At 42.5% G+C, this 13,995-nt stretch overlaps 1 protein-coding gene across 1 annotated transcript in view; it reads left to right on the forward strand.

Annotated features, from left to right (window-relative positions):
* Positions 1 to 13,629, forward strand: part of LOC307120017 (SH3 and multiple ankyrin repeat domains protein 1) — a gene marked incomplete at its 5' end in the record, with an annotated part of 72,054 nt that extends 58,425 nt beyond the window's left edge. The window contains 9 exons of the mRNA XM_079806845.1: positions 3,082 to 3,217; positions 3,320 to 3,400; positions 5,899 to 5,958; positions 6,165 to 6,280; positions 6,880 to 7,003; positions 7,863 to 8,110; positions 8,245 to 10,961; positions 11,340 to 12,449; positions 13,410 to 13,629. Coding sequence (XP_079662971.1) covers positions 3,082 to 3,217; positions 3,320 to 3,400; positions 5,899 to 5,958; positions 6,165 to 6,280; positions 6,880 to 7,003; positions 7,863 to 8,110; positions 8,245 to 10,961; positions 11,340 to 12,449; positions 13,410 to 13,491 — 4,674 coding nt within the window. The remainder of the gene's footprint in view (positions 1 to 3,081; positions 3,218 to 3,319; positions 3,401 to 5,898; positions 5,959 to 6,164; positions 6,281 to 6,879; positions 7,004 to 7,862; positions 8,111 to 8,244; positions 10,962 to 11,339; positions 12,450 to 13,409) is intronic.
* Between the last annotated feature and the right edge of the window lie 366 nt (positions 13,630 to 13,995).

The raw sequence follows: 13,995 nt of genomic DNA on the forward strand, positions 1-13,995 counted from the left end.
GGGCTTGTCTTTTTCACGGTTTGCAGTGTGTGTGTTCACTATTCACTGCCCCTAATATGTGTGCACTAACTCCGACTATGGGTTACCATAATTGGCCTCCATTTCACTCTTCAAACCTCTTCTGTTCACAGCTGATCGGAGGATATTGTGTGTCCTTTATTGCAATTTGATGATTTTTGTAAAATCACATCTGTTTTTGCTTTTCAAACTCTGAGAGGTTTCAGTTTAATATGTTGCAGGCTCATTTATTGATAAAAAAATTATTTATTATAAATAATATTGATGATAATAAATAATATAATAATATTGGGCTTGTTTTGGGCTTGTTTTTGAAGCTGCGGTTGCTTATTTGTCTCGCGAGAGTTGGCAACACTGATTGTGACACTTCAAAAAGTTCATAAAGTGATTGTAATAATAATTAATAATTTGTTACATTTATATAGCGCTTTTCTAGGCACTCAAAGCGCTTTACATATAGAAGGGGGAATCTCCTCAACCACCACCAATTTGCAGCACCACCTGGATGATGCGACGGCAGCCATATTGCGCCAGAACGAATATATATATATATATATATATATATATATATATATATATATATATATATATATATATATATATATATATATATATATATATATATATATATATATATATAATATGGGGATAATTATGAGGCCATGATGGACAGGGGCCAATGGGCAAACTTTGGCCAGGATGCCGGGGTTACACCCCTACTCTTTATCGAAGGACATCCTGGGATTTTTAATGACCACAGAGAGTCAGGACCTCAGTTTAACGTCTCATCCGAAGGACGGATTGTAAAACTAATCCTTATGAATTGAGTGGTTTAGTCCAAATTTTCTGAATGATCGCTTTATTAAACAGATTTAATTTAGGCTTTTATTCACATATAAACATTGATCAGCGAACATAAACAGAAGCTCAACCGAACCTGCTTGGTGCACGAGAACAAACCTCTTGCGGAACCTCATTGGTTCATGCAGAAGCTCAAATGTGCTGCGTAACACGAGAATGAACCTCATTGGTTCTTGCAGAAGCTCAAATGTGCTGCGTAACACGAGAATGAACCTCATTGGTTCATGCAGAAGCTCAAATGTGCTGCGTAACACGAGAATGAACCTCATTGGTTCATGCAGAAGCTCAAATGTGCTGCGTAACACGAGAATGAACCTCATTGGTTCATGCAGAAGCTCAAATGTGCTGCGTAACACGAGAATGAACCTCATTGGTTCATGCAGAAGCTCAAATGTGCTGCGTAACACGAGAATGAACCTCATTGGTTCATGCAGAAGCTCAAATGTGCTGCGTAACACGAGAATGAACCTCATTGGTTCTTGCAGAAACTCAAATGTGCTGCGTAACACGAGAATGAACCTCATTGGTTCTTGCAGAAACTCAAATGTGCTGCGTAACACGAGAATGAACCTCATTGGTTCATGCAGAAGCTCAAATGTGCTGCGTAACACGAGAATGAACCTCATTGGTTCTTGCAGAAGCTCAAATGTGCTGCGTAACACGAGAATGAACCTCATTGGTTCATGCAGAAGCTCAAATGTGCTGCGTAACACGAGAATGAACCTCATTGGTTCATGCAGAAGCTCAAATGTGCTGCGTAACACGAGAATGAACCTCATTGGTTCATGCAGAAGCTCAAATGTGCTGCGTAACACGAGAATGAACCTCATTGGTTCATGCAGAAGCTCAAATGTGCGGCGTAACACGAGAATGAACCTCATTGGTTCTTGCAGAAACTCAAATGTGCTGCGTAACACGAGAATGAACCTCATTGGTTCTTGCAGAAACTCAAATGTGCTGCGTAACACGAGAATGAACCTCATTGGTTCTTGCAGAAACTCAAATGTGCTGCGTAACACGAGAATGAACCTCATTGGTTCATGCAGAAGCTCAAATGTGCTGCGTAACACGAGAATGAACCTCATTGGTTCATGCAGAAGCTCAAATGTGCTGCGTAACACGAGAATGAACCTCATTGGTTCATGCAGAAGCTCAAATGTGCTGTGTAACACGAGAATGAACCTTATTGGTTCATGCAGAAGCTCAAATGTGCTGTGTAACACGAGAATGAACCTCATTGGTTCATGCAGAAGCTCAAATGTGCTGTGTAACACGAGAATGAACCTCATTGGTTCATGCAGAAGCTCAAATGTGCTGCGTAACACGAGAATGAACCTCATTGGTTCTTGCAGAAACTCAAATGTGCTGCGTAACACGAGAATGAACCTCATTGGTTCATGCAGAAGCTCAAATGTGCTGCGTAACACGAGAATGAACCTCATTGGTTCTTGCAGAAACTCAAATGTGCTGCGTAACACGAGAATGAACCTCATTGGTTCATGCAGAAGCTCAAATGTGCTGCGTAACACGAGAATGAACCTCATTGGTTCATGCAGAAGCTCAAACGTGCTGCGTAACACGAGAATGAACCTCATTGGTTCTTGCAGAAGCTCAAATGTTCTGCGTAACACGAGAATGAACCTCATTGGTTCTTGCAGAAGCTCAAATGTGCTGCGTAACACGAGAATGAACCTCATTGGTTCTTGCTGAAGCTCAAATGTGCTGCGTAACACGAGAATGAACCTCATTGGTTCATGCAGAAGCTCAAATGTGCTGCGTAACACGAGAATGAACCTCATTGGTTCTTGCTGAAGCTCAAACGTGCTGCTTACCTCAATTGATGTGTGTGTTGATGAATGTTTATATGTGAATAAAAGCCTAAATTCAGCCTGTTCATTATATATAGAGTCTCTTCAGAAAATGTTGACTAAACCGCTGAATTCATATGGATTAGTTTTACAATCTCTTTATGACCTTTTTGAAACGTCAGTGTTCGTTGTGTTGAGGTCAATCGAGGGACAGAGAACTCTCAGATTTAATCAAAAATATCTTGATTTGTGTTCTGAAGATGAGCGAAAGTCTTACTGGTTTGGAGTGACATGATGGTGAGGAATTAATGACTGAATTCTAATTTTTTGGGTGAACTGTCCCTTTATGTAACTATTGATTCAGAGTGTGGTCATCGTGGCTGTATTCTCACAGGTGAATGGAATCAATGTGGTGAAGGTGGGTCACAGGCAGGTGGTGAACATGATTCGCCAGGGCGGGAACAGTCTGATGGTGAAGGTCGTCATGGTTGCACGAAATCCTGAGATGGAGGAAATGCCTAAGAAGAAAGGTCAGGGTCTGTTTTTTACTGTGGATTTGTCTGTGGGAGTATGAATGAATGGCATTGCAGCCAGCTTTTGATTTGATAACAGCGCTCTCTCCTTACCTTTAGTTCCCCAGCAAAGCAAGCGGCTGACCCCTCCGGCTATAGCTCTGCGCTCCAAATCCATGACTTCAGAACTGGAGGAGATGGGTACAATCTTACAAACACTCCTCACCTTACATACATATCGCATATTACGCAGTTTTAGCCTAGAACTTATCATGCATTGTCATCTTTTTTGACTGATAATTTGTTTGTTTTTCTCTCTTCTTTGCACACAGTGGAGAAAGGTCTGTGCAATCTCCCAATTTAACACATTTTTGTTGTTGTAATGTTTCTCGTGCTTCTCATGCTATTCTCATCAGTGACTGTCATTAGATTCTTATTAATGCAAGTTTTTTTTATGATATTTGCATTTCACAACCATAATGTATAAATACTTTACTTTTAAAAACAAATTAAAGTGCGTTATACATTTAATGAAAAACCAAAATGAAACTTAAAACAGGTTTCATTGTTAAAGGAACCTTTTTCAAAACAATTTTTTAGAGTTAAACCGTTGAGTTTTACCGTTTTCGAACCAATTCAGTCGATCTCTGGGTCTGGCAGTAGCACTTTTAGCTTAGCATAGATCATTGAATCTGATTAGACCGTTAGCATCTCGCTCAAAAATGACCAAAGAGTTTCGATATTTTTCCTGTTTAAAACTTGACTCTTCTGTAGTTACATTGTGTACTAAAGACCGACAGAAAAAATGAAAAGTTTGCATTTTTTTTTTTTTCATTTTTCGAAAATTAAAAGTTACGAAGTTTTATATTTTCAGGCACTGTGTAATATCATTGCGCCGCTGCACTCATGGAACGGCTCAAAGTTCCTCGATTATTACGCAGGAATGAAAGTATAGTTCCTAGCCATATCGGCCAAGAAAATCGCAACTTTTCATTTTCCGTCGGTCTTACTACACGATGTAACTAGTCGAGTCAACGAGTCAAGTTTTAAATAGGACAAATATTGAAGCTCTTGTCACTTTTTTGAGTGAGATGCTAACGGTCTAATCAGATTCAATGATCTATGCTAAGCTATGCTAACGGTGCTACCGCCAGACCCGAAGATCGGCTGAATGAATTCGAAAATGGTAAAACTCAACTGTTTAACTCTAGGGGAGATGGAAAATGAGTGTTCCTTTAAGCAAAAATAATTTCAATTTTTTTTCTGATTTAAGAATGAAATATATTTGTTTGATGTTTCATGCACTCTAAAAAATGCTGGGTTAAAAATAACCCAACTAACCAGCAATTGGGTTGTTTTAACCCAGCGGTTGGGTTAAATGTTTGCTTAAAACAACCAAATCGCTGGGTTAAAACAACCCAATTGCTGGGTTAGTCCATTTTCAACCCACCTTGGGTTATTTTTAACCCAGCATTTTTTAGAGTGTGAAATTAACTGTTAATCGCATCAAAATGTTGAAAGTTATTTCAGTAATTTGTCTTCTCACATAAAACGTTTCAAGGATATGAATCTATTAGCCTGTTGGTGATAGTAATAGTATGTGATTCACATTTATTAGTTATAAAAGGTTTTTCTTGTCATGAAAAGACGTCATAATGTTTGTTGGCTGTCAGTTGTCTTCTCAGTTTGTTACCATGACAACTCAAAATAGATTGCAAACTTGAGAAAACTACTTGATGGGTGTTAATGAGTGTTAATAGTGTTACAAGGGAATCATTTAAAATAATGAAACAGAAATAACTAGTGGTCATCAGTAAAGTGTGCACTTGTGAAAAGGTATTGCGTATGTAACATTACTCACTTTCTGTCACAGCTGCCTCGTCATGGAAGAAGCCAGGTGATTTGATTTATCTTTTGTTTTTGCTTTAATGGGAATGTGGATGTCAGTTATCAAATGCATGACGGTGATGAAATGTTTACTGTGATTGGCTCTAGTTGGGATGATTATCATATGGGAGGCATTTAAAGTGTACATAACACACAATTTCTGACAATCTCATGTTAATCTTGAGGATCTATAGAGTAGTGTTGCATCCTTCATATCTCTGAAGAGTCTTTTGTTTTGTCAGATGTATAAAAGATAGATACGCTGTACCGATTCTTTCAGAAAACAGCCGAGCTTGTGGAGGCGTGCAGAGGGCGGAGCTAAAGAGCCATGACTATAACATTCGGCAAACAAATGATAGTTGGGCTCGCACGTCCGAATTTAAGGAAGTGGGGGTGGTGGTGGAAGTGACGTATATGCCGTAAAGCAGTCGAATTTTGTAGTTCTTTTTTTTCTCGGGTTACTACCCGAAACCCGAAGTTTAAAAGTACGATTAAAAACGATACAGACCCCGTCAGGCTATGGCAGACGTGTCATTCAACCTATTGTAAGTCGATGTATCATCACAAGAGTCTTGAAAATATATTATAAAGGTTGAAAAGTTACCTAGTGCTGCTTTAACAGTGTAAATAAGTCAGAATGCATGAAATAGCATTAGACCTCCCCTTTAAGAGCAATTCATTGAATCACACATTTTCTCTGGCATGTTTGAATGTGCCTTGTAAGCTGTTTATTAGGATCATTATGATCAGATACATGTGTAGCGGTCTCTGTCTGTAATTTTTTGTATGTGATTTTTTTTCTCTTTGCTCAGATCATACAGAGGGCTCTCAAGCTCCAGAAAAGAAGAAGAGCGTCTATCAAATGGCCCTTAGTAAGAAATCTTCCTTTTCATTATGAAATCTTTTCATATGAATCTCCTGTTATACATTTCTCTTTATATATATATCACAGTTTCATGTATATTATTTGATCCATATGGCTTCACCTTCAGTCTGACAGTCTGTTATAAAAAGACCAAAAGGCAATACATTTGTTTTCATGATTTATAGCATGAATGATGTTCCTTTCGTTCTCCAGATAAGCTGGACGAGATTCTAGCCGCTGCTCAGCAGACAATTAGCACATCAGACTCTCAGGGTCACAGAGGTCATGGGGGCAAGAAGGAACGAAACAAGGGCTTTAACGCTAATGAGGTAACATCCCTGTTTCATTATCTCTGTCCTGATTTACAGTGATTCGACAGTGTTGAGGAAGCTACTTTTGAAGGGAGTTTGTCAAGTTGCAAGCTACTCAAATACAGTCAAGCTACTCATTTGAAAAAGTGGAAGTTACTTAAAGGTGAAGCTACTGATGATATCTTTAGTCATTTATCACCAGCATAAACAACTTAAAAAACATTGTAATGAACAGCAGCACATAGCTAAATATTTCGACGTAAAAAGACTGCTGTGCATGACTCAAATCGGTGAACCATCCGCTACTCATTGGGAAAATGAGCTACAAGATAAGCTTCAAAAAACAGTACACAGCTTTAAAACTCGGTAGTTTTGGTTGAAGAAAGGGGTTCTTTGTAGTATATTGCTACAAATGACCATTTACATTTGCTAGCCTAATCTTAGGTGTTAAAAAGCTGTTAGTAAGGCTTTTCACCTGGTAATAAGTGTAAGAGTGTAGCAACCTCTGTATTGCAGGTGCTGAAAAAAGCAGTTAATGTGTGAATAAAGTGCTGTAATCCATTTTTCACTGAGGCAGGAAATGTGCTAAATATTCAGTCTCTACTCTTTGTTCACAGCAAACTTTTGAACAATCAGGTGTTGGCGTGATGCCATCAGGGTCTGGGTATGGTTATAACCAAGCCCAGTTTTCATCAGGCCATTCAACTCAGCGTGCTATGATGATGCGTCAGAAATCCATGGGTGAGTTTAAATGCAGCAGATTTTGAAACCATCTCTTTAGTTTGATTGACACTTTATTTAAAGGGTTAGTTCACCCAAAAATGAAAATTCTATCATTAATTACTTACCCTCATGTCATTCGACACCCGTAAGACCTCTGTTCATCTTCGGAACAGAAATGAAGATATTTTAGTTGAAATCTGATGCCTCTGAAAGTCCTCCATTGGCTCAATGGCACGGTTCACTCTCAAGACCCTTAAAAGGCACTAAAGACGTCGTTACAAAGTCCATCTCACTACAGTGGTTCTAAAATAACTTTATGAATCGGCGACAATAGTTTTTGTGCGCAAAAAAACCCTAAATAACGACTTACATAGTGATGACGATTTCAAAACAAAGCATCATGAAGCTTCGAAGCGTTATGAATCACTGAGCCGAATGATGATTCGGATCGCGTGTCAAACCGCCAAACTGCTGAAATTTGGCGATTCAAACCGCTGAATCGACTCAGTGATTCATAACGCTTCGAAGCTTCATGATGCTTTGTTTTGAAATCGTCATCACTATGTAAGTCGTTATTTAGGGGTTTTTTTGCGCACAAAATCTATTGTCGCTGATTCATAAAGTTATTTTAGAACCACTGTAGTGAGATGGACTTTGTAACGACGTCTTTAGTACCTTTTAAGGGTCTTGAGAGTGTAGAGTGCCATTGAGCCAATGGAGGCCTTTCAGAGCCATCAGATTTCAACTAAAATATCTAAATTTCTGTTCCGAAGATGAACGGAGGTCTGACGGGTGTCGAACGACATGAGGGTAAGTAATTAATGACAGAATTTTCCTTTTTGGGTGAACTAACCCTTTAACTGTGTTCTGTCCAAAGGAGTTACAGAGGAGGAGAGGGTACATCTCCATCCTCCTACTATGAAGCTGTCCCGTAGTCTTTCTGTGCCTGGACCAGAGGACATTCCCCCTCCACCTGACACCTCAGCGCCTGAGCCGCCCCTGTCTGCCGGTGGCCACACAGACAGGAGAGCAGCACCAACACATTTTTATGCTGTCCCTCCTCTGCCTCCATCACACCACCTGCCTCACAGCCAGACACAGCACAGGGTCCCGCCCAACCGCAGGGTAAGAGCTTGATACCATAGGCCAAAGGTCCCAAGAGGTGGCATCCGTCATATGCATGGTTCTTTCTTGTCTTTTCCTGGACAAATATTTCCACAATAAAGAGTATTAATTCTTAGAAATATTGTGTTTTACAGGCTGAAACTGATACCAGCAAGATGGGAGGAGCAAGAATGGGTGGCCTGAGGCGTGGCTATAGCAACGCAACACCTCCCTCTGATGTGGGCGCCAAACAGTCCACCACACAGCGGAACCAAGGGCCAACGATGGCCAAGATGGCAAGTCGACAAGGTGGGAAGGGGCTGTTGGTGAAGCAGCGCAAAGTGGAGGAGACGACAGGCAAAGAAAAATTGGAAAAAAGTTCCATTTCCATCCCAACGATTATTGTTAAAGCGCCATCTACCAGCAGCTCTGGGCACAGTAGCCGTGCAAGCAGTGAGGATACAGAACTGTCTCCTGAGATGAATGAAGAGCAGGAAGAGGCAAAGCCTCAAAACCCAGTCATGGCTCCTACGCCCACTCCACCTCCACCACCTAATATCCCGTCAAAACTGGAAACACTGGGCAGGAGCACAGCACAGCGGGAACGTGAACGCTTCCGTGATTCCCGCCGGAGAAGCGCCTCATTCTACTACTCCTCTGAGGAGGACATGTTAGATGAGAAGGAGTCTGCTCAATCTCCACTGGAGGCCAGCACTTCCGCTCGTTTGCGCCCTTCCAAATCTATCGATGAGGGATTGATCTCTGGTGATGCCTTAAGCATGCCCCCTGCATTTGGGTTGCCACAGTACGCATCAGCTACATCTCATCAAGCCACTACCTTTATCCACCCGTTAACAGGGAAGGTTCTAGACCCAACAAGCCCGCTTGGACTTGCACTGGCAGCACGCGAGCGAGCGCTGAAAGACGACCACCGTACACGTAGAGAGGATCGGCAATTCGGTCGCCAGCTGTCCAGCACTGGAGTTTTTCCTTCTGCGATCTCCCCTCCAAACCAAAAGCCAGTTCCTCCATTCTACATCTACCAATCGCACACCTCGCTCTACCTTAGTGGTGCCTCTCCAACAACAGGTGGGCCAGTTCCACAGAGTCGCCCCCAGTCTCCTCAGATGCTGCGATTGACTGGTGGTGGGACAGGGAGCTTGGAATGGAGTGAACAGAACCTTATGGATAGAGAGGAAAGAGGGGCACCAAAGGTGCGGTTTACAGATAATCAAGCCAATCAGTACCCGTCTCACCTTCAGGACAGGGACAACAGAGCCAATCAGTACCACACTTACCTGCGGGAAAGAGAGAGAGAAGGGCACAAGAGGATACCACCCAAGCCTCCTCCCCGCAGGCCATCCTACTTAGATAAGGAGAGTGAACTCGGCACATCTGACAAAAGTCCCACCAGTAATTCCCAGGATGACAGGGGAGGACAGAAGACGATAGAGAGTGGGATGGGAAAGGAGGGAGAGAAGGATTTGAAGAGAGGGGGAAATCTAGGGGTTGGAGGGGGTGGCGAAGTGATGGTGCTTCCACCTCCTGCTCCATCTATGGATATGGAGGATGAGTTTGTGTTTGCAGAGCCCCTACCTCCCCCTATACAGTTTGCAAATGGAATGGAAATAGACACCCATGGAACAACAGAATATAATCAACAACAACAACAGAAGGAGCTGTCAGGATCTCAGCCACTCAAAGACCAACAGTCCCTGCAAGCGCTTTCCAATCCCCCGCAAGATGCCATGTCCCTACCAGACAACACGCATGCTGACTCACAGCAGACACCCGTCCATCCTTCTGCTGTGGTACATCCATATCTTTTCCCACCAACTCCTCCAGTCCCCCATCCACAGCTGTGTCATAAAATACCTCCAAACCCCGCAAACCCTCCCCAGTCTCAACCCTCTGGCTATTCTCAGCACCCAAACACTGGCCAACCCCAACCATTATCCTCGCCACAAGCAGGAGACTCTGCTACTTCTAGTCTTACATCTTATGACAGTGAGGTGGCCAATCTGACTCAGTCAGCTCTCTCCCCATCTCTTCCTTCTCCTCAGATTTTCCCTCCTTCGAGTTCCCCTTCCGCCTCAGCCTCCTCATCTGACCCTATGGCATTGCATCGACCTCTTCCACTTTTCTACCCACACCAAGGCCACACTAATGCTTCTCTGTCATATTCCACCATGGCTGCAACTGCAGCTGTAATGACCGTCACCACAACAATGCCTTTGGAAAGTACACCAGGTATAGCAGGTGATCGACTTCCTCCGGCACTTAAGGGGCGGGATTGGTCGGAGGCTGTGGTCGATTCTGGGATTGAGGAACTGGATAGTCACAGCAGCAGTGATCACCACATGGAAAACTTTGCAGAAAGAAGGGAGCGAGAAGGAGTCCTAGAGAAGGAGAGGGAAGGAAGACGGAGAGAAAGCATGGAGAGCGGGATTGTAGGGGATGGTTTCAAAGGAGACCAAAGAGTATCCCTGGAATTGTCTCTTTCTCACACCGATAAATTCACTCAAAAACAAACAAATAAACCGCACATGCATAAATCCAAACCTCCAAACCCACCACTAACAAAAACACACACTCAAAATACGTTAAAATACCATGTGCACACACAGAATGGGCGAACCGGACCACCGCTACAGCGGCAGGCTAGCACTGCTCCCAACATGTACATGTCAAGGGAAGAGGAGGAGCAAGAACAGGGAAGAGGAGGTGATGCTGCAGGGAAGATCCCAACGTTTATGGATCGTCGTCTGAACTCTCCTCTCTCCAACGTTAAGGCCAGCATCATAAATGAGCTCAGCAGTAAACTTCAACAGCTTGGTGGCTGGCAGGGTCAGGGACCACCGCCAAATCATAGGTGAGACGTCCTGTGAAAACAAAGACACACAATCAAAAAAGTTTGTGAAGCATTTGAAATGACCAGAATTTCTGCATTGATAATGAAGTCACAATTATAGACAAAAACAGTCTGGATAAACTAACACGCACAACCAGTTCTTCAAATAAACAATAATTTAAACAAATCCCAGTACTGTTGTGCTATGGACATGAATGATACCTCAAATCATTGCAACCCAACAAGTTAAAACCTCTTTTTGCAACCATATAGCAATCTTTGGCGACACCACCGCATTGCTGTGGTGAATTTTTTCACTGACTTCGCTAACTTTGTCTGAATGAAATTGGCATTACTGTTCTTTTTCTGATCTACACACTTTTGTTTTCTCTTTCTCAGGTTTCCAGGTGATCCCTCTGGCTGTGCACCTCTGCTCCCTGCTTCGGTTCAGTCTCTCCAACGACCCTTCTCTCCAAACCTGCCCCCTAACTCTTTAACATCTAACTGCCCCACTGTGGCTCTGAACCCTAACCCAGTACCTTCGTCTCCTCTTCCTGTATCAGCTCTAACCCCAGTCTTAACCCCAACCCCAACCCCATTACCTCTAACCCCAACCCCGGCTCCAGCCCCTCTCCAAGACTGGACACCATCTAATTCTCCTATTTCTTTTCCTCATGGTATATTGTCCCCTCCGTCGCTGCCCCATACCCCCCTCTCTCCTCTTTCCCTGGCTCACGCACCCCTCTCTCCTCCATCGTTACCTCATCCTCCCATTTCTCCAATATCTCTCTCTCATGCACCTCTCTCACCTTCCTCTCTCTCTCATCCACCGCTCTCTCCGTCCTATTCCCCCTATCCCTTGTCTCCGAAACATCGCTCTAAGTATCGCGGAAAAGCTTCAGAATTTCTGTTCTCCGGGCCGGAGCTACGACGTTCCGAATCTCATTCGTACACTCAGCGTCGCCGAGCACCCAGTCCCCTCATATCCTGCTCGGACCACCCGCAACCTGGACCTCCGCGTCCATCCTCGCTCCCTCTCTTTCCATCTGCGCCGCTTTACAGCTCTCTGTATGAAATACAATCCCCTTTGACACCCCCACTGGGAGTCGCCCATCAATATTCAGACCAGTTTTTCCCCCAAACTTCTCCTCTCTTCCCGCTCCCATCTCCTGTGGCTCCTCTTAACCCTGCGCTGGTCTCTCGCTCTCTCTCCCCTACCAACTACCTGTCTGGAGGCTCCTCGCCATCTTGTATGGGCTACCCGCCCTTAACGCCGCTTCCACCCAATCAGCCGTTTGTGTCTAAGCCCCTCCCCTACTGGAGCAAATATGATGTTGCTGATTGGCTGACTTACCTGAATCTGGCAGAGCACCGGGAACGTTTTCTCGACAACGAGATTGATGGCTCCCACTTGCCATCTCTGACAAAAGAGGACTTCCTGGATCTGGGTGTGAGTCGGGTCGGACATCGCATGAACATTGAGCGTGCGCTTAAGAGACTTACGGACAGGTGAGATAGGAAGATGAGAAAAGGAGAGGAAATGAAGGGTAGATTTAGAAGAGGACCTAATGTACAAGAAAAAGAACATTAGAAAGCAAGCCAGACAGAAGTAGTGAGGGGGGAAATGATTAGTTTTTGAAACTTCGAAACTGGAAAAAAAGCCTTTTACATTTGTTTTTCTAAAAATGGTCCACCATTTCATAAAAATTTAGCTCTGCATGGATAATTCTGCCTGCAGCTTTACTCGACAATAAACAAATAGTCTGCCCTCAATGTTTTTGTATGCTTAAGATGAAGTTTAGTTAAGTAAGGAAGACTTAATTTAATCACAAAATCCATTTCTTGAGACTGTGACCTTCATGTATACATGTTTTATTTTGCACTACCAGTCAAAGGGTTTGACATGTACTCTTTTTCCTAATTTTAGAGTTATAGGAAAGTATGAAATCTATGATATTATACAAATGGAATATTTCTGTAATGAAGTGACTAAATAAAACTTAAATCCCAAACAATTTTGTGAGGTGAATCCTGAGATGCTTTTAAAAACCTATTGGAGTTTTCATGTGTGTGTTTTATTGCACTAAAACGAAACTTAAAAAAAAAAAATTGGAAAACAAACTGAAGCATTCATGAGAAACGCAAATTCAGTCAAGTGTGTCTAAAACTTTGACTGGTAGTGTTTATTATTATTGCATTGAGTTATGATTTTTCCTATTCCATTTAAGACCACAAAAATCATCCAATTAATTGAATTACATCTCATTCCTTTTGTTAAACATAGCATTTATTAGAAATTGCACAACGGACATGTGCCCTATAATTACATACTGCACACTAATGTAACTTTAATTGCATTTTGAATGCCAAATTCTTCATCTTAGTCTGTAGATGATCAAGCACTTTCTTTTCTTACCTCATGCTCTGCCTCCTTTCTTTTCCTTTCCCCCTTCCTTCCATGTTTCCTAGGCTCTCCTCTGCTTTCTCTGTCTCCACTGTTTCTTCTGAAGGGCAGAACGAACGCATGAGAGATGATGCGACTCAGAGCTAGAGGAGAATTAGAGAGAACTAGTTAGAAGATAGAAAGAAAGAAAGAAAGAATGTGTTTGACAAAAAGCACTTGGGATGAAAGGGAAAGACTTCCACTGAAGGACAGAGATGGGGATGATTGCAAAGGAGAAGTGCTATGAAATACTCGAACACTCTCGCAGAGTGAAAGCTAAAGTCATCATCTCCGTCGTTCTGAGCAAACGTTTGTCATCCCTGCTGAAGCCAGATGGGCAAACTTCTTCAGGCAATCAGAGACACACAGAGAATGTACTTCTTTCATTGTTTTTTGGGATGACGATATCAAAAGGTGTAATGAATTTTAGTAATACCACATTATTATATTGATAAAAAAAGAGGCTACCGTGCATATTTTAGCATCATGACGTATCAGGCTTTGATTCATCTGATAATATGATGATTAAGGTCAACATGAAATCAGAATGGACCCCATTTACTTTTTTTTAATGCACATTTCCAGTGCATACTATTCCAAAGACAACAAAAA

The sequence above is a fragment of the Gobio gobio genome (genome assembly GCF_949357685.1).
Source record: "Gobio gobio genome assembly, chromosome: 23".
Classification (NCBI taxonomy): Eukaryota; Metazoa; Chordata; class Actinopteri; order Cypriniformes; family Gobionidae; genus Gobio; species Gobio gobio.